Raw genomic sequence first — 18,633 nt, 5'->3', positions numbered from 1 at the left:
AAAAAATTTTTTTATCCAGATTCTCTCAGGAGGTGATAGACGATCGTATTTGATGAAAAAAAAAAATCCTCCCACGCATATGTTCGAATTTCAACAATGACAGAGTTATAGAACTTGTTTTGCTTCGAACTCTGTTGCCTCAAACTGGCTCTACAGTAAAAAGTACGCTACGGAAGACGATTCTGTTGCTTTCATTTGAAAGATGAGAAAATTTGGTACAGGATATAATAGCGGAACAACTAAATTAGTGGATTTTAATAAAATTTTGAAAGTGAAAAACTCAAAAGTTTATAATTTTTAATGTGTTATTATTAATTTTATCTTTGTTTCTATCAATTAATTTGAAGCTCTCTAACCGCCCTACAATTTTGTTCTTTGATACCCAACTTCTATCTTTCTTAATTTGGTTGCAATATCGATATAAACAATTGCTGGTGAAAACTGAAGCAAAATCTTCGAGAATCCCGATTTTTACCCCGCTGTACATGTAATAACCACTTGAACTTCACCTAAATGTTGAAAGGTTACATTTATTCTTGAAATAAGTCATATTCGAAATATAAAAAAAAAATTTCAAACTGTATATAATCGAATCACATATAATCGAGTCCGACCTATATCCGCATACAGAACATTGAGCAAATGTTTGCTATGCTCTATATACCCATATAGGGCGGAATCCCAAGAAGGTGCAGCGTAGGGTTTTTAAATATAAGCTTTTCTGCTTTTGATTGGCATTACTAGTGCTTATATAATGTACCATAAAAATAAAGCTGTTTGGATTCTTAGAAAAGAAACAAGCTATCGATACAGTCAGTGCTCGACAAAAAAATAAAAAAATCATGCTAATTTCGTAACCCTCACTAATGCTTCTAAGCGCTATATGGTAGCACTAAATGCGCATATAGAGCCTTCATTATTGCTTTTGTCCTATTACATAAGGCCATTATACGGTAACACTATATGCGAATCTTTCATGCTAATTTTCAATCATGCTAATTTTCATTCATGTTTTAATGCATTAATAATGTTGATATAAGGTTCACGACCAATAAATACGCTGATACATTACTATGTGACATTAGAAATTCTAAATTAGGGCCATAATAGGGTCAAGTTGATGCTCATGGTTACTTGGATATGTCACCCCAGAATCTATTCAAATGGATTGTATCTAATAATTTTGAAGGAGATCTCCGCAGTAATTTGAAACACTCGTTCGATAGGCTCCTTGATCGTGTAAAGACTGTATAGAATCTTCAGGGAGACTATTCTTTATCAAATAAACTGACTTGGTAATGGCTTGACTTTGACTTTTTTCACACTAAAAAAGTCTTTTTTTTCTAAATTTCGCAGGTTCTGCTTACTTAGGAAAAAGTCTTGTATTTTACATTTAAGAAGATTCTTTGGGGGAACCGGGCTGGAAAAAAAGTTTGCCTTTAACTTTATCGATCTGATTTGAGAGAAGGAGTGTGTTTTAGGGGAGAGGTTTTTTTTATTTCTTACATTGATAGCTTCTTGATAAAAAAATTTCCACTAAATTTCAGCATCATGAGCTAGATATTTGAACACGCTTCGACGTCTTGAGTACATTTACCTGGACTCACATTTTTTTTAAAGTTTTCATGATAGAATGTCAGTGTATAGCCACGAATCGGACATTAAATTGATGGCAGAGCATTTGAACTTTGCTCATAGCTCCATCCAAAATATTGTAGACCGTGATTACGATGAAAACGAAAGCTCAAATGAACGAAACAGAGAATCTATGTATCATTATTCATAGAGAACACACTGGTATCTCTTCACCCGATAGACTTTTAATAAATCAGTCTGAAATGACTCTAGCTGAAGGAAAGCGAACAAATAAAACATCATTTTTATTTCTTAGCTCCGGAAGTAATAATCCCTGATCGCAGCAAAGTTTGGGCTGAAAGATCTGATTATCACGTAAACCAAGGTATCGCAAATGATTTCCAAGGCTGAATCTGACCCATTATATGTGGATGTCAAGTACAACATTATGAGTTTATGAGTATGACACGCAATACAAACGTTAGTCGTTAAAGAAGTTGCTCACGAATTCCATGGATTACAACATCATTGTTCTTCACGATTATTGACAGACGGAAAGATGTACGAACTGGGTGGCGAATAAACTGTAAAGTTTAAAACCTCTTAAAAACTAAGAAGCAAAGCAACCCTCTGAAAGTTTCTTGGCCAAACTTGCGGTGGAATGAAAAACTCTTATCTACCTCCAAAACTTTTTACCGAGTATTTTTTTTCAGACGAATCATTTCTCGCAAACAGGTGTCTGTTTTGTTAGTCAAGCAACCGTGATGCGCCTAGCGATGTCTGATTTTTTAAATTAATCGTTCAATTATTAAACGAAAATTTTCGAACACATTACCAAAGTGAAATTTTACTCCAATCTGTCAATCACCATACACACACTTCCAGGAAGCATCGAGAGACACCATTTCTCCTCCGTACAACCTTCCGTCATGCATTAGCAACGAATTAGGCTCACTTTCCCCTAATTAGGCCCTTGGGTCGATATCCCACCCAAGCAGCAGCAACCGAACCGATACCACCCCGATATGCAATCAACCAGATGGATTTGTCAATCATCGAAATACCAGCAAACAAACAAGTTCAATCCCAACTGAGCAATTTTCATTAGTTTTTTTTTCGTGCTTTGGGTCCGAGTGCTGCTGCAGAGCATTGTCCGAAATTTTGCAATTTGCAACGCCCAAATGCAAATGAATGCTCGCTTGCCTCCTGAACTAACCGAGCCCCCGGTACTCACGGTACCCAAAAGTGCAATAATCACTGCAATCTTCTCCGATCATGGCTGTCCTTTGTGATGTCACTCTCATGGTGCTCTTTGTGTTCTCGGTTCTTCCTTCTTCGGTGGATGATCCTTTCGGATCACCCTCGTTTTGGAAGGAAGGAAAAAAACAGCGTAGAGATTGCAGGCTCCCGACATCAAAGAGGCTCTGGGTGAAACGAACGATTTTTGTTTCCCGAAATAAAGGAAAACAAAACGTATCGTCGTTACGCCCATTGCTCAATTTACCCATTACACTAATTGTTGTTTAACGGAGAAGAAGAAAAAAAAATTATCGAAATCGAGAATCGAGAGACCATTTGTGGAAGGGGAGAAACCGGATTTCCTTTCTGTCAGAAAACACACAAAAAATACGAAAAAATTTCCTATATTATTTCGCTGCTGCTATTATTACTAGCTGATGGTCCTGAAAACCGGTAATTACCGCTGAAACTGCGCGTTTTTTCGTTGTTCGTTGTTGTTGATAGGGTGAATCGTGATCACAAATATTTTGGCGTCCGGGATTTGTTTCAGGATGGTACATCCTTCTGCTAGCAGAGATCATATCTCCCGGAGATGATGACAAAGAATTCATATTTTCATTTATAGCGATCGTTGCGTCCGCGGTACGTATGTGTGTGTGCACATTTGCTGACTGAGATCACTATCGAAGTAGGGCAAACCGTCAAGAGCCGACTGACAGCGACAGCAATCTGACGGCGTGTGAACGCGCGCAAAACGTTACCTCCTCTGTCCTCCCCCGGGCCCACGCGCCCGGAGTTAATTTATTCATCAACGTGGCGCGGCTGGATTACCATTCCCGGGGCACCCAATCGCAGGCGCAGGAGAAGATATCGATTACCTGATCGAGCCTTCGTTGGGTTGGAATGTTTTTGGGAGCAAACGAGGGAAATTAATCCAATAATATATTCATCGGCATGCTGCTTCGCGCGATGAACCCTTCTTCGAGTTGACGTTGAACGAGGCAGCAGGAGCGAGATGGACACCGACGACTTACTTATAGTGATCATTTAGCTGATATCCATAATAAATAAATACACTTCTTGGCACATGCTCGGACCCAAACTGACAAATCCCAATAAATCAATTAATAAGAGATCAATCAAAAGGTCTGTAGCACTTTCGTGAGATTTTCGGGCAGAAGAGCCCGGCACGGCTTGATGTCTCAGTGACAAATGACATCAATAAAGATTAATCCGTGGGCTACCTCTCTCTCGGGCTGCTCCGAACTCGCCGCTGTGTTGAAGGGTACCGATTAGGTTCGAGTTCGAGGTTTTCTCCAGCTTTTACAGATTCGAAACGGCTTGTGTATGGTCTCCATCTCATAGTCCCTGTCAATGACTAATCAGTCGCGGGCTCGATTTCATTAGTCAGCTCCGGGAGATTAATGGAGTACCAGTGATTCACGCATTTACACAGCTCTCCGTCTGGCAAGACAAATGAAATGTCAAATTTGTCTATCTCAACTCCACTTCTAGCCGTGGCATTCCGTAAATATTTACCCAAATCGTTTCCGACAAGGCGCAGGCAGTGCGCTCCAATTCCAAACCCATCGAAATAGGATGGGGTGTGTGTTATCAACTTCAAACAAAGGAGTGCCCACGTAACACACAAGAAACGCATAACGACTGTTGCGGCTTGTCCCAACACACAAACCTTAATGGCTTTATGGGGGCCATTATCGTCTAGCTTGTACAAACCTCCAACAATTGGCCACGCAATAACCTTCAATCGGTTTCAGTTGTAACCTTCGCCACCTCGCCTTCAATCGATCCAGTTCGATTGGGTTGTCTAATAAACGTCATAATTTGGCAGAAAAACATCTTTATTACCCCACACAGCCGTCCCGCCGCTCGTCCTTCGAACCTTCTAGGAGAGCTCCCAGAGGCCCTTCACTCGCCCTCACTCGAGTCGAGCCCGTCCCATGATTGATATATTGAGCGGAAAATTTGACAGCTCAATTGCACCGGGCGAGTGCTACCAAGTGGTTGATGCTTCCTCGAAAGCAACCAGATGTCCTGCAGGCCGGGCGATCCTTCTCCCTATTTCACTCTGTGTCCCTCTCTCGTTCCATGTTCGCCTCGAAGCCAGCTACTAGCTGGTCAATGCACTTGATTCCTAGCAAAAGAAACCAACGCAACTCGCCAGGACACCAGGAGCTAGAGTCAGGTTAGATCCTTCTCCGGTCGCCGGCACCACCCGGAGGAAGTTTATGATGATTGATTGCGGGAGAAGTGAGGAATTTATAATTGAGGATCATCTTCGGGATAATATGCGAGGAGTTTCCGCTGGTGCGGCCGCCCCGCAGCGGAAGCTACGGAGGTGTGTAATCGGGCTGAAAATGAGTGCTAATTCGTGCTGATCGGTGCCCTGCTAGAGCTATTGTCGTTGCAAAGCCCCTCCGGAGAGGAACGGTCCCAGCTTCCCTTCGGGGAAGGAATTCCGTTACGCTTGTCTAATATGACGAATTTCATGCTAACTCGTCTCAGAAGTTGGCAGCACCATCTCAGATAGGAGTGAAACGATGTGGGTGTAAAGATATTGGTCATTTCCGCAACTATAATATCTACAAAACTCTAATCAAAGAATGAGATGTAGGAAATTGTTTAAATATTCATACAAAAAATACCAATTTACCATATTTTTAAAGAAAATTAAACTAAAAAAAAATATTTTATAAATTGAAATTCATTTTTCTCAAAAACGATTTTTTTTAATTCTCAAAAAGAAAAAATGAACCCTTACACCTCCAAATAAGTCACCCATATTTTGGAAGATCAGCACATTCACACGGAAAAAGTTTTTCTAGTAACAAATTTTTCATGTTTTCTATGAATAAATTACTACTAATCCTATTTTTGTTTGAAGTCAAGTGTATTCGACAAAGATTTATATTTCTATCTGTTTCTGGAATATATGGCATTCTTGTATGGAGACTATTAATTTCAGGTTTTAAAAAAAATTTTTAGTGAAATTTCTGTTTGAAAATATTTTGGCCTTTTTGTATGAAAATTTCAACAATTTTTTACATTTCATCCTTCGACCAGAATCTCGTAGATATTATAGGTTTTGAGTGATCAACTTTTGTGAGAAAATAAAAAAAAAGTTCGCCCTTTTCATAAAGAATATTTTTTTCTCGAAGGTTTCAAGTATGCAAAGTTGCTTAATGACCAATGTCTTTACACCACAACGTTTCACTACAATCTGAGATGTTCCTGCCAATGCACTATGGCTTCTCAGGCAGGCTAACATCGGAGAAGTGACTATCACCAATATGTTTTCCTATATTTCCTATAGAATGTAGACACGTAACTAAAAAAACTTCAAGATTGAATGAAGGTTTTTTTTCCGAAAGAATGGATGTTTTAAAACAATTTTTTTATCATAATAACAGAATAACCTATAACCTATGAGAACGTTATATTGCTATAAAGGATATTGATTAGGCTTCCCGAAAAACTTCTGATTAAGTGGTTTCATAGGTGAAAATAAGAAGATGAAGCATAAGTAAAAGAAGAAAATATGAATAAAAATCATAATTTCAGTTTTGTTAATCGGCATCTCTTTACTCCCAGGAGCTCTCCAACTGGGACCCGTTTTTTCAAGTTTTAGGTATACACTAACAAGTTTTGAAGAGTATTGCTGCGACGAGCTGTGACTAATCGTTTTATAGCGTTTTGAAATTTTTTGGTCCCTATAAGAAATATACAAAATCAAAAATATTTTCAACTATTTATTTTCAATATTTTTTGTTTACTCTTTTGTTTTTGTTTACTCTTTTTTAATTTTTTTTTCATATGGGTGAAACTAGTTATCTATGACAATTTCTGTATATTTCACGACCAACTTATCAAAAGGGCTCATCTTTTTTATTTTGAATAAAACTTTAATTTTATAAAAATACCAGCTGAATTTGCCTCATTTTGATTAATAATCAAGCCCCCTCTCTTCGTGGGCTGCATCCCTCCCCTTTCCTCATACTCTAATGACATCCTTCTAATGACAATCCTTCAAATTTTTAATTGCTGTTAAAAATGATCAGAAATAAAAAAAACGTCGCTTTTCTGGCAAATTTTAATGGGCAAATTAAAAAAAATACCATATTTCTGGAACGCTTTGACCGATATTTACCAAACATGCGATATACATGTTCCTTACACATTAGAGCGAACAAATTCATGTATAATTTCCTCTTTGCATATAAAAAAATATTCGTCTGAATCAAAATTTGACCGTGACATAGTCACAAATGATCTTTTGCAACATGTTTCGATCATAACAAGTAGAAAAAAATACCAGAAGTGTTGAAAGAATGATGAAAATATTGTTATCCGCTTGCTTGTATGCAAATCGTCCATAGTGCATGAAATTCGTCATATATTTTCGTACCCCACAAGACTAGGGACGCTTCGAGTCTAGGTGATCTAATCCCCGAAAAGCTCCATGTTTGCCATTGTGTGGAATGTTCTTTTTCATTCTGTTTCTCATTCCTCTCGAGCCAGCATCCCCTGATTTATAGGCCACATAAAATCGTTTATTAATATGTATCGATACGCTTTATTAGGGTTGTCTGTTTTCTTCGCTTTTGTGTCTCCGAGAGACGGCAACAAAAATGCTTTTATCCCTTCCTAGACAGACAACTTCTAGTCTTTTTTTCGGTTCCTGCGGCGGCGGGTGCAAAAAACGGGCGAGCAACCGACCGAAAAATAAAGCAGGCACCAATATGGGAAAATTTTATTGTGGTATTATAAAAATAAAACTGTCATCATCACCATCTCGCTCTCGTGTCTCTCGGGGCGCTGGCCGGCGAACGCCTTCCAAGCGAACGCCCAAACGGGGTGTGGGTTTCTCTCTTGTGTGCCGATGCCGATGGTCATAAAAGTCGGAATCTTTTGGGCCCAAAGAGATCGGTGTGTGAGATCTAGGAGGTAGCAAGACCCTGGCTAAAGGCTACGACTACGGGATGACCGATCCAATATTGTGCGGTTGCGCAACCGCTCCGCCTTTCGGCGATCGGATGGATCGGTTGGTAGCAGACCGTGTGACAAGATTTATAGCTTTTAATTGCCCCCCGGTAATAAAGTTGTAGCACAAGAGGCGCTCCAGCTTCCAGCAGCAGCAATGTGGTCAACCGCAATCGGAGCCGCCGTCGCCGCCGCTCTCGATGGTGGAAGAAGCTCTTGAGGTAGCCTTAATTTGCTGCTCAATTAGGACCACTGCCAAGGTCCCAGGGCGCATGTGCGATAAACAAATCGAAGTAAGGAGATAAAATCGCGATAAAAATATTCTCACGGTCTGTGGTTTTTTTGTGTGTGCGTCGCTTCGATTTGCCGTTTTGTCACAGGAGAGCCCCCAGCAGCTGGTCCAACCGGTCGCCCAATCTGCGCCGATCCGGACGACGTCTTTCGCCCGGCCGATCAATCTTTGTTCCACCGTGAAACGCCGAGAGGGCCAGCAAGCCAGGAAAGGAACATATCTAGATAGGTACGAGTGCCACCACCACTTGGCTGCTGTCGGGAAAAGCCGGACCACACCGGCGCGGAGATCGCTCTCACTCGATTTTTTTCGACGAGGAAATGATGCAATTAAGAGGAGATAAGCACTTCGCGTATACGGGGCGAGGGGAACCAGATATAGATTGGAGGAATATGTACCACTCTGTTTTTCGTTTTATCATTTGTTTAATCTCACTCTCTTGAGAGCCGGAGATAGAGGCGAAGATGGGTCTCCATCATGGGCATCAGTCTCATCATCACCAATGGCAGCAGCAGCAGCAGCCGTGATCCGCGCAAAGAAACACTTGGAAGCCCGAATGACATTAAGGTTTCGTGGGATAGGGGAAGGGGGTGAACCCAAGCTTATTCCAAGCAGTTCAAACATAATTACGAAAGAATCGGTTTGCGGGCGCATGAATGGTGGTTATTGTCTTACTCGACGCCTTCTGCTGCTGCTGCTGCTGCCATACACGGATCTATGAGTAAATACAATTTGAGCGGTTGTTTCTGCTGACTGCGGTGCTACCTGCCTACAATCGTAGATGATGGTGGTGGAGAAGAGGAACTGCAGTCAAGTTGTGCGCAATAGTAGCGCGCACGGTCTTTGCCATAGCGATTTTTATAAATGGCTTTCGAAAAGAGCAAACAAAACGATGAATGGTTCGTAAGTGTTGTGGTGGCCACACAATTGTGGGTGGGAGTAGTGCCCAGCGTGGGATGCGGTGGGAAGCGCGGTAGTTTGCCGATTAGTGTGGGAAAGCCGCCAGCTCAGCAGCCACTGTGGGGCTGTGTTGAGGCGTGTGTTGAATTTCGAATCATGCCGATGACTGCTGGTGTTAATTGGATGTGAAATTGTTTGTGTGGTTCTGGTGTGTTTTTTTTTCGCGCGAGTGAGTCCTGCAGGGAAGCGATGTATCATCACTGTTTTATTGCACCCTCGTTTTGGCCCGAGTTCGTGATTATAGAATCGAGCTTAGTTTTGCGCTAGTTTTTCTAGTTTCGTTCTTCATAGTTCTTCAAGGAAAGCTTTATATATGAAGCTCTCTCCGGTCTTGAGGCTCGATATACTAAAAAAAGATCCCTGAGATCACGGGTTTTCAGTTTCGATTCAAATCCGAATTTGAATTGGGAATCTTTCCTAAAATATGCACACATTAAATTTCGTACACAAACTTTTCAAAGCGGTTTTTTAAATACTGCATCAACTGCTGAAATTATTCTCGAGAATGACAATTGGTTATCTCACCTACATCAGCATATTTACATGCTTCCAAGGTTTGTCGAAATGGTTCCATAACGAGGAGAAGTGCGCAAATGCGTGCGTACAAAGTGATGAAGTGCTGAACCGCAATCATAAGTAAAACAAAAAAACATTTGCTAGAGAGCTATATACTCAATTTTCCGTATTTTTTATATCGTAATGAATTATGAAACGTGCGTGCTTGGAAATTTCAAACCAATTCCAGGTTCAATTTAATTAATTTAATTTATTTGGTTTAAATTAAATTAAAGACATTTTAATCTTTGTTGATATATTATTCATTGTACAATTTTAAAGTTTAAATATGAAACACCGAATAATGGAGTGTTAATTAAAGAAACAATTTTATATTGAAATTAATTTAATATATATTTTAGGAAAGATCCCCAATTCAAATTTGGATTTGAAACGAAACTGAAAACCCTTGATTTCAGAGATCTTTTCAACATACCGTTTTGTCTCAAATTCCGGGCACTTAATTTTTATTGTAAATTTACTGAACTTTAATATTTTCAGTGATTGAATAATAAACCTTGAAATTCTTTGTGGTGTAGGCTTCATTTTAACATCATTGATTGGTATCGATACTGTATACGAGGGTCACTATTTCTATTTCGGGAATTGGCAACACGGATGTCATATGAGTCCATCTGACGGTTCCATCGTAAAGTTTGACATTTTTGACGATATACGTACTCAGAACATTTTGTCATACTGACGCTATTTGTTTATTTTATATTTAGTTGAAAGTTTGGTCTCGGCAAAAAAATGGAACTGAATCGTGAACATTTTCGTGCGATGATTTTTTACGACTTTCGACGTGGATTATCACAACAAGAGTGCGTCAATCAACTTAATTTGACTTTTGGCGATGAAGCTCCATCAAAAACCACTGTGTATCGCTGGTATAGTGAATTCAATCGTGGTCGTAGTTCGCTGTCCGACGAGTTTCGTGAAGGTCGTCCAAAATCGACTGTAGTGCCAGAAAACATCGATGCTGTGCACGAAATGATTAAGCAAGATCGTCATGTAACCTATTGTGAGATTGAGGCATCCCTAAGCATTAGTTCCACCAGCATATATGCGATTTTACATGAACACTTAGTTGTGCGAAAATTATGTTCACGTTGGATCCCATATAATTTGACAATCGCTCAAAAAAAAGGCTCGTGTCGATTGGAATAAATGCTTTGACAATTGGTTTAAGCGCATGCAAAAGTGTGGCGAGTACTTTGAAAAACAATAAAAATATATTCCAGCTTAACTATTTGTTTTTGTTCCTATTCCCGAAATATAAATAGTGACCCTCGTATAACTTAAAATACTAAGCATTTGCAAAAAAGTGACTATCAAAACCAGCGATAAAATGTTTGCGTAAGCAAATTCGGAATTTGAATCAAGTTTCGAAGCACAATATCCAAATTTTTGGGAGGGTTATATTTTTCAAAAGAAGAATAGCTAATTCGCTTTGATTTGAAATATCGATAGTAGCTCAGGGATCCCAGTATATTTATTGCGGACAATTTTCATTGTGAAAAAATAGGGTTTTTCAGAATATCAGGGAAAGTTTCAAAAAGTATGGGAAATTCTGAAAAATCAGGTAGGTTATCATCTGTGTCAGGGGGTGTTTTGTAAGTGGGAAGCCTCGTTAAAATCGATGGGATAATGGTACGGGATTTATATATATGAATAACCTTGAAGAGATTTTCGTATTTCAGCAGGATAAGAACCCGATGCATCTGGCCAAAAAGAGCAAGTCTTTCTTCCGGGGTTGTCCGTGTTGGAACTGAAAATGTAATGAGATCTCACAATTTCCTTTTCTTGGTTTCCCTTACTAGGAACCCAGATAGTATTATTATGAATTTAGTGAAAAGTTCAAAATCAACTTTCCACTTCATGTGAAACCACTTTCTGGTGAACTTGATGATGAGTAAATAATCTATATACATTTTCAGGCCCGTGTGAATGAACATAGAAATAGATTTTACTGTCTTGTTTGTGGGCCGATCTTCATAAAAATTCGGAGTTCGATGGCTCTTACTGCTCACTAAGTAAAACAAAAGAATATAAAAGTAAGAGCATATTTTGCACCTTTTGTATTTAATAGTGTTGGCACCAATTTTCCATTTCTGCTTTCTGTAAAATTTTCCACCATAGCTCGATTCCGCCAATAACTCAAACTTAATGTATCCCAATGATAAGAAAGGAAATTTCTTTTCAATAAATAGTTTTTTTTCTTGGTGTCAAATCGAACGAAATGTTGAGTGTTTGTGACGTAGATAACGCCAAATTATCATTGTCCTAAGCGATTGAACAGGTGTTGAGGCAGTGTACACTGAATTCTCTGTAGAATTTGATCAAATTGGCCACATAACCACAGTAACTGAGCTTCAGCGTCTTGGTTTTAATGGTGCCATTCTCGACTGGTTAAACTCTTACCACGATCGTATAATATCAGTGAAAAGTGGAGTCATGATATTAACTTCTTTTTAAGATACATGATATTAATCTCATGCTGAAGTGCCTCAAACTGATGACTTTATTTCTCCTTTAAATTCCACTGGAGATGCCGAGTTGAGGCTAGACTCCAAGCTAACCTTTCGTGACCACAACTCTTATATCTCGTTCCTACAGCGTCCAATTTCCTTAGGATTATTTTTCGAGTAACTCAGCATTTCAAAGATGTGCATTGGTTCATAACCCTCCAATATGTATTGGTCTCGTGTATTGGTCACCATACTACATATCAGAATAGTCCAGAGAATTGAATCGATTCTGTGGAAAGTTGTTCGATTCCTACTCGCTATAAAATTATATTTATCGGACATCACTCTTTGGTTTCACAAAAAGGTGTTCCCAAGGCTCTATTTCCGCAAATATTGACTGATCTGAGTTGCTGCAGTTACTTCATTTCAACATCAATCGTCGAAATTTTCATACACCTTACTGCTTCCAGCACCCTCCATTACGCACAAATTTTTGAAATGATGGACCTGGGCTAAGTTTCGATTATAACATGTTTCGTTCCTTTCTCAAAGCGCTTTTTTGTGTTGTCTATTCATAGTTATTATTTTACCAGTTTAAGTAGTAATAGTTTGTGGATATAATAAATTATAATTTATATTTAGATAACCAGCGAATATTAATTTATGTATTTGTATTCGCCAATAGGATTAACAACTCAATTCAGTGCTATGTTGATAAGTTTCAAAGTGTTATGAGTGTACATGTTATTACTCTGATAGCGCTGTACATTTTCTCCTGAAACTTGATTTGAAATTTGGTTTATATCCTTATGGAATGGGATACCTTGCAAACTGTTGGTCGATGAAATCTATGAGCACAATGAAAACTCCTTTAAACATACTCAAGACCCACTCATGGCTAAGCTGCTTTTGGCTGCTTTCGAAATGTGCTGCTGCTGCGGCTGCTAGCAGCTTACAACCGGGTTAGTCCATCAAAAAATCTGCTTACCTGTTGTTGCCTGTCGTTCCCTTAAAATAAGGCCACGAGAGTGGAGGTGCTTCCCAAAGGTTCAGCCACACGTTCGATTGTTTTTTTCTTCTGTTCCCTGTTTCGGTCAGAACCCCGGGGCAGAAGCTAATGCCACCGAAAATACGTTCCTTCTATGCTCGGACTCCGGATTCGGTTGAACGACTTAGCCATGATTAGACGGGACCATAAGTAGGATTACAGGGCGATTTAATTTATTTTAATCAATTTCTCGTGAGCTTATCTATCTATGTGATACTGATTTCTCTGGTTTTTTCTCTATCATTCTTCGTCTAGGATGTCGTGAAACGGCCTTCATCTATGCGATCACCAGTGCTGCGGTGACGCACAGTATAGCCCGGGCCTGCAGCGAGGGTTCGATCGAGTCGTGCACCTGCGACTACTCCCACCAGAGCCGGGCCCCGCAGGCGAACACGATGGGCGCGGTGGCTGGCGTCCGGGACTGGGAGTGGGGTGGCTGCAGTGACAACATCGGGTTCGGGTTCAAATTCTCCCGAGACTTTGTGGACACCGGCGAGCGGGGTCGAACGCTGCGCGAGAAGATGAACCTGCACAACAACGAAGCTGGCCGAGCGGTAAGTGTAATTTCTCTGCCTCCTAATAATCTCAAGCGTGGCTGGTTGGCTAGAGGGGGGGATTAAACGATTAAAATACGAGTACCACTCGTAAGACAATCATAATAAAAACGGTCCTTATCTGGTGGGTCCGCCGAAACGGCGGAGGTCAACGGCGGGAGGCCAAGTAGCGTGTGCATTTGGGTGAAATCAACCAAAGCTAAGACACACGGGAGGGAGGGAAGAGTAGTGTGTGCCACACAAGTAGCAAAAGTCTTCCATTAGCATCTCCACGGCAGCTGACAGGGAAAAAAGCACATAAATAAACTTAATTTATAACCGTTGCTTTTGGGGGGTGCTACCCGCGCAAAACTACTACCGCGTTGAAGTTGCTGCCGCCGACGCTGTTGACGGAGGCTTCGAATCTGCGCAAGCCCATTTTGTCATACTTTTTAAATTTCATTAATAAATGTTTTAATCTGCTTCGCCGCGGGTTCGCGTGAGCCACGAAAGTGCGCCCGCAGCCCCCGAGGGGGGAGGGGGCAACAGGGTGGCTCCCTGCCTCGTCGATGCACGTATGAACATACCTTCCAAATGCACCACCCCAGCAGCTCAGCTCAGAGACTCATCCAATCTGTGCGCGGGTCTGAGCGCGCAAAAGGAAGAAAAATAAAATCGGTGGGTACACACATATATTAAGGCCCGCTGACAGCTGATAAAAAACCTAATGAAATCATTTATGAATTTTATTAATTTGTGGTGATTGTAATTAAGTGACATATTAGTCCTGTCGATGGCCGAAGTTGCGATCGCGGCCCCGTTAAACGCGGGGGATTTGTGTGTGTGTGTATGTGATATTGATTTCGATTCACCGCTTTTTAATCCTTCTCTTTAATGTTTCGTCGTTCCTCTCGCGCATTTTTCTTTCCTTACTTTTTCGCCTCCTTGCGTTTTGGTGGAGAATGGGGCAATTAAGGTTTGGTTCCTGTGGGAAAATGGCACGCTGCGAAAGCGCGGGGATTAGGTGGCTGAGCCACCGAGAGAAGAATGCGAAATTCTGCCTGAATTCGTGATGCCAATTCAAGAGGATGATGATATTTAATTGATTTTTATAGGATTTTATTTGAAATGAAAACGAAATAAATGGCTATTTAATGTGGCCATAAATCTGGGATTTGCTGTGGAGTTTGCAAGCGCGCTCGCACACACACACACAGGGTGGAGCTGAGGTGGAACCGTGGCTCAACGAGCATCAGCGAAATCACTCCGGAGGAAATGATCTTGTAAACTGCATTCCTGGGGTAGTAAATTATTGAAGAGGATACCATTGGGTAGGGCGACCCCATGCTGGTTTGTTGATCTGCTTTGGGTACGGGACGGTGTGCAGAGTGCAGCACCGTGCGCAACAATGTCCACGTTTCGAGGGCCTCCTACCAACCAACCAGCCAGCCCCACGATTAAGATCACACAGCGATCGTAAATTATCTTCCGACGATTTATGGTATCAATTCTCTCTTGTCCGTCTTGACTTGCAGCATGTTCAGTCGGAGATGCGTCAGGAGTGCAAATGCCACGGGATGTCCGGCTCGTGTACGGTGAAAACCTGCTGGATGCGGCTGCCCAGTTTCCGAGTGGTGGGTGACTTGTTGAAGGATCGCTTCGATGGCGCCTCCCGGGTCATGGTATCGAACAGCTTGCGGAGCACTGTTAACGAGGCAACGCTGTCCAACCGGGCGAACCCGAACGGCCTGAAGAGTCCTAACCAAGTGGGCTCGAGCTCGAACAGCGTGTCAAGTAACTCCATCCACGCGAGGAGTCACCAGCAGAAGAAGATCAACCGGTAAGTCAAGCTAAACCAACTTTTTCGTGCTAGCCCAAATATCTAGCGTTTCCACTTCTTCCACTTCTCCTCTCCGCAGATACAACTTCCAGCTGAAGCCCCACAACCCGGACCACAAGCCACCGGGCTCGAAGGACCTGGTCTATCTGGAACCATCGCCCGGGTTCTGCGAGCGCAACACACGTCTCGGGATCCAGGGAACGCACGGTCGCCAGTGCAACGATACCTCGATAGGTGTCGACGGATGTGACCTGATGTGCTGCGGCCGGGGTTATCGGACCCAGGAGGTCATCGTGGTGGAACGGTGCGCCTGTACGTTCCACTGGTGCTGCGAGGTAAAATGTAAGCTCTGTCGGACCAAGAAGATTATTCACACATGCCTGTAAGGATGCGGCGAGGAGACAGGTCGCGTCACGATCAAACGAGAGTTGTAGATTCGTTCGCTTATGTGTGTTTTTTTTTCGGACTCTGTTTCGCTACCACGTTTATCCTCGTTTTTGCGTTGATCTCTGATTCATAATCATAAGCCAGAGGTTGAGCTCCGCTGGAATGAGGGGCAAAGAAGGAGGGTAAAAAAGCTCGCGCGACAGTCAGAGAGCTCGCTCAGAGTGGTCATCTTCGGTGAGAACTAAAGTTGAATCATTTCGAGACAGCACAACGCGAAGCTGGGCTGGAGAGAAAAACCAGAACAACTTCTTATCTTAAATATTCGACTTTTGTTTTAAGTTATAATGGATGACATTCGGAGTTTCCTGGCCGGAACGTTTGCTTGTTATCTTGTGGAATTTCATCCTCTCTCTCCCGGGAGAGTAGCTGACAGAATTTAAGATAAAAACCGAGCCGAGATTAAGATTCAGGGATCATCCTTCGGCGGTGGATCGTGGGATAGGAGAAGAAAAAAAATCACTGTACATACTTTAACCTTTTTATAAATATTATTTAATTAACTAAATTTGACAACCAAAAAATATCATATATTTTTGCTTGGAACCTTTTTTCTTCAGTTATTTTTTGTGTACGCGAGAGAAAAATAATTTTTAAGAAAAAGTCACTCCTCCCCCCCGCTTATAACCCCTTCCTCATCGCTCGCCCGCTGAGGAAGTGTATGTGTAACTCAGTACGCGCTTGTATTATATAAGTATTTATTTAGCCCCCTCCAAGGCTCCCTCGGAAAGCAACTTATGTGAGTAAATTATGAAAAAAAGAAACGCAACAAGCTGAACTGTTTCAGTTTTGGTTGTTCTTATTGATTGCCCTTCTCGCGCATAATAAAGGCAAACCTGAATAGTGACCTAGTTGCGTGTAAGCGATAACGAAGAAACCCAGTTACTTAATGTTAGAAGATACGAAATTTGTTTTGCTTAGGTAAGATGTACAGAGAAACTGCGAATTTTAATAAGTTATACATATTTTTGTGTAATTTTAGCGTTGCTTAGCTTTAAGATGAACAAAATTGTAACTGACTAATAATCAAACGAAAGACTGATAGGAATTAAACGAGTTCGCCGAAAGTAAAAAGATAAAAATGGAACGATAGCTTTTCAAAATTCACAGCTGTTTGTGTAGGAATTTCAGTGCAGGCACTATTTTGCAGAAAACAACCGGTTTTGTTGGGTGGAACTCGCGTCTTGCTGGAATTATTCTCTGAAAATGAGAAAATACCATCGAAAAAACGCCACGGAATCTTCTAAAGCGCCTGATCTTGTTTGTGTCATGATTTGAGGGGTTCAAGCCGCGTTTCAACTGAACCTTGTGGCGGAAGGAATCGACAATCGCTTTGGCAGAGAAGCCTTACAATTCTATCTCATTCGCACTTGTAACAAATCCGGACAGGATCCAATCAGCTTTCATCGAACAACAGCCCGATGAAGTTATCCTTCCTGCCAGATCCGAACAACACCTCCGGGGTCTGAAGAATAACTGCGGATCGGTTCTTTTCCGTGGCTCACCTTCAAAGCAATCTCGGCTGTTTCCACTACAATGTTTTTCGGAATGAGACATGGTCGTGAATCCCCCCTAAATCGAGATACAAACCAGATCAGGACACTTTAATGGAACCCGTGTACTCTCTCCGCTAGGATTTTATCCTTTTCAGAGATTTCTTTTGGCAGTCGCGTTCCGCGAACATTCAGTTTCCAACATTGTGTCAAATAGTATCATATCAGTAACGAATTAGATAGTCTTCTTCACGTTTTGATTCTCCTTAGCGCGCCCGAAGGAAAAAATCAATCGAATTGTATATATAGGTTAGTGAGTATTTAAAAGCTGACAGTTTCCTTTCCGCGTTCCATTGATCGCATTTGCAAACTGCGCTACAATAATAATGAACCGCTGAATCCCCGTGTTTTCTATAGTGAGGTAAGATCAGTTCAAGCTTTCAACCCCTTTTCTGTACATAGCGAACAGCATTTGTAGCAAGACAGGTGATAGTTGTTTTAAACAGCCCAAACTTTTTTTTTTGAAAAAACATAGCAAATCGATACTATCTGTTTGAACAGTATTTTTTCCCGGTATGCAGGAATATGGTTGTGTGAGAAGGTACTAAAACTATGCTCCCTTAGCTATAGATGAATGTAGTTTTGTTTTTTCTCGACTCCCTATGAGCGCAGATCATCACAGTATGTGAGCGAATACTATTGTAAAATGTTCGGGAAAGGCTCTGCGGAAGCCGTTATTTTTGTCGTTTTGTAGATGGTAAAAAAATGGAAATTCAAAAATAAACACGTACAAGTTTTCATGACAATCGATCACTGTTGTTTGTTTGTTTTTACGTTACAATTCATCCGAAAATTTTCCCCAGATTGTGTGTGCATTATTCGCATTTATTCTTCGTCCTCAAATAAATTTACAAGGGTTAAATTTGTACAGGGTACATTCGCGAAATCCTTTTATCGATTACTTTTCACAGCAATGGAGTCCTTGTGTCAATTATAACGTGACGAATGTTGACTTTTAATGCGTCATCCGTCTGTGGTTTATCGACGTATACCAGACACTTCACACAGCCCCACAAAAACGATCGAAAGGTGTTAAATCGCATAATCTTGAAGCCAAATTCTTGAGTCTATCACGTGAAATTATTCGTTTGCAGAACGTATCTCTCAATAAATTAGTTGTGG

The 18,633-nt window shown here is 41.1% G+C and overlaps 1 protein-coding gene across 1 annotated transcript in view; it reads left to right on the top strand.

Moving 5' to 3' along the window:
* LOC129774875 (protein wingless) overlaps positions 1 to 18,261 on the top strand; it is a 35,938-nt gene extending 17,677 nt beyond the window's left edge. Inside the window, exons 3-5 of the mRNA XM_055778908.1 lie at positions 13,397 to 13,695; positions 15,210 to 15,514; positions 15,594 to 18,261. Coding sequence (XP_055634883.1) covers positions 13,397 to 13,695; positions 15,210 to 15,514; positions 15,594 to 15,900 — 911 coding nt within the window. The 3' untranslated portion in view covers positions 15,901 to 18,261. The remainder of the gene's footprint in view (positions 1 to 13,396; positions 13,696 to 15,209; positions 15,515 to 15,593) is intronic.
* The last annotated feature ends 372 nt before the right edge of the window (positions 18,262 to 18,633 follow it).

This window comes from Toxorhynchites rutilus, chromosome 3 (assembly GCF_029784135.1).
Source record: "Toxorhynchites rutilus septentrionalis strain SRP chromosome 3, ASM2978413v1, whole genome shotgun sequence".
Taxonomy (NCBI): domain Eukaryota; kingdom Metazoa; phylum Arthropoda; class Insecta; order Diptera; family Culicidae; genus Toxorhynchites; species Toxorhynchites rutilus.
Note: the sequence above shows the minus strand (reverse complement) of the source record. Positions and strands in the feature narration are given on the sequence as shown.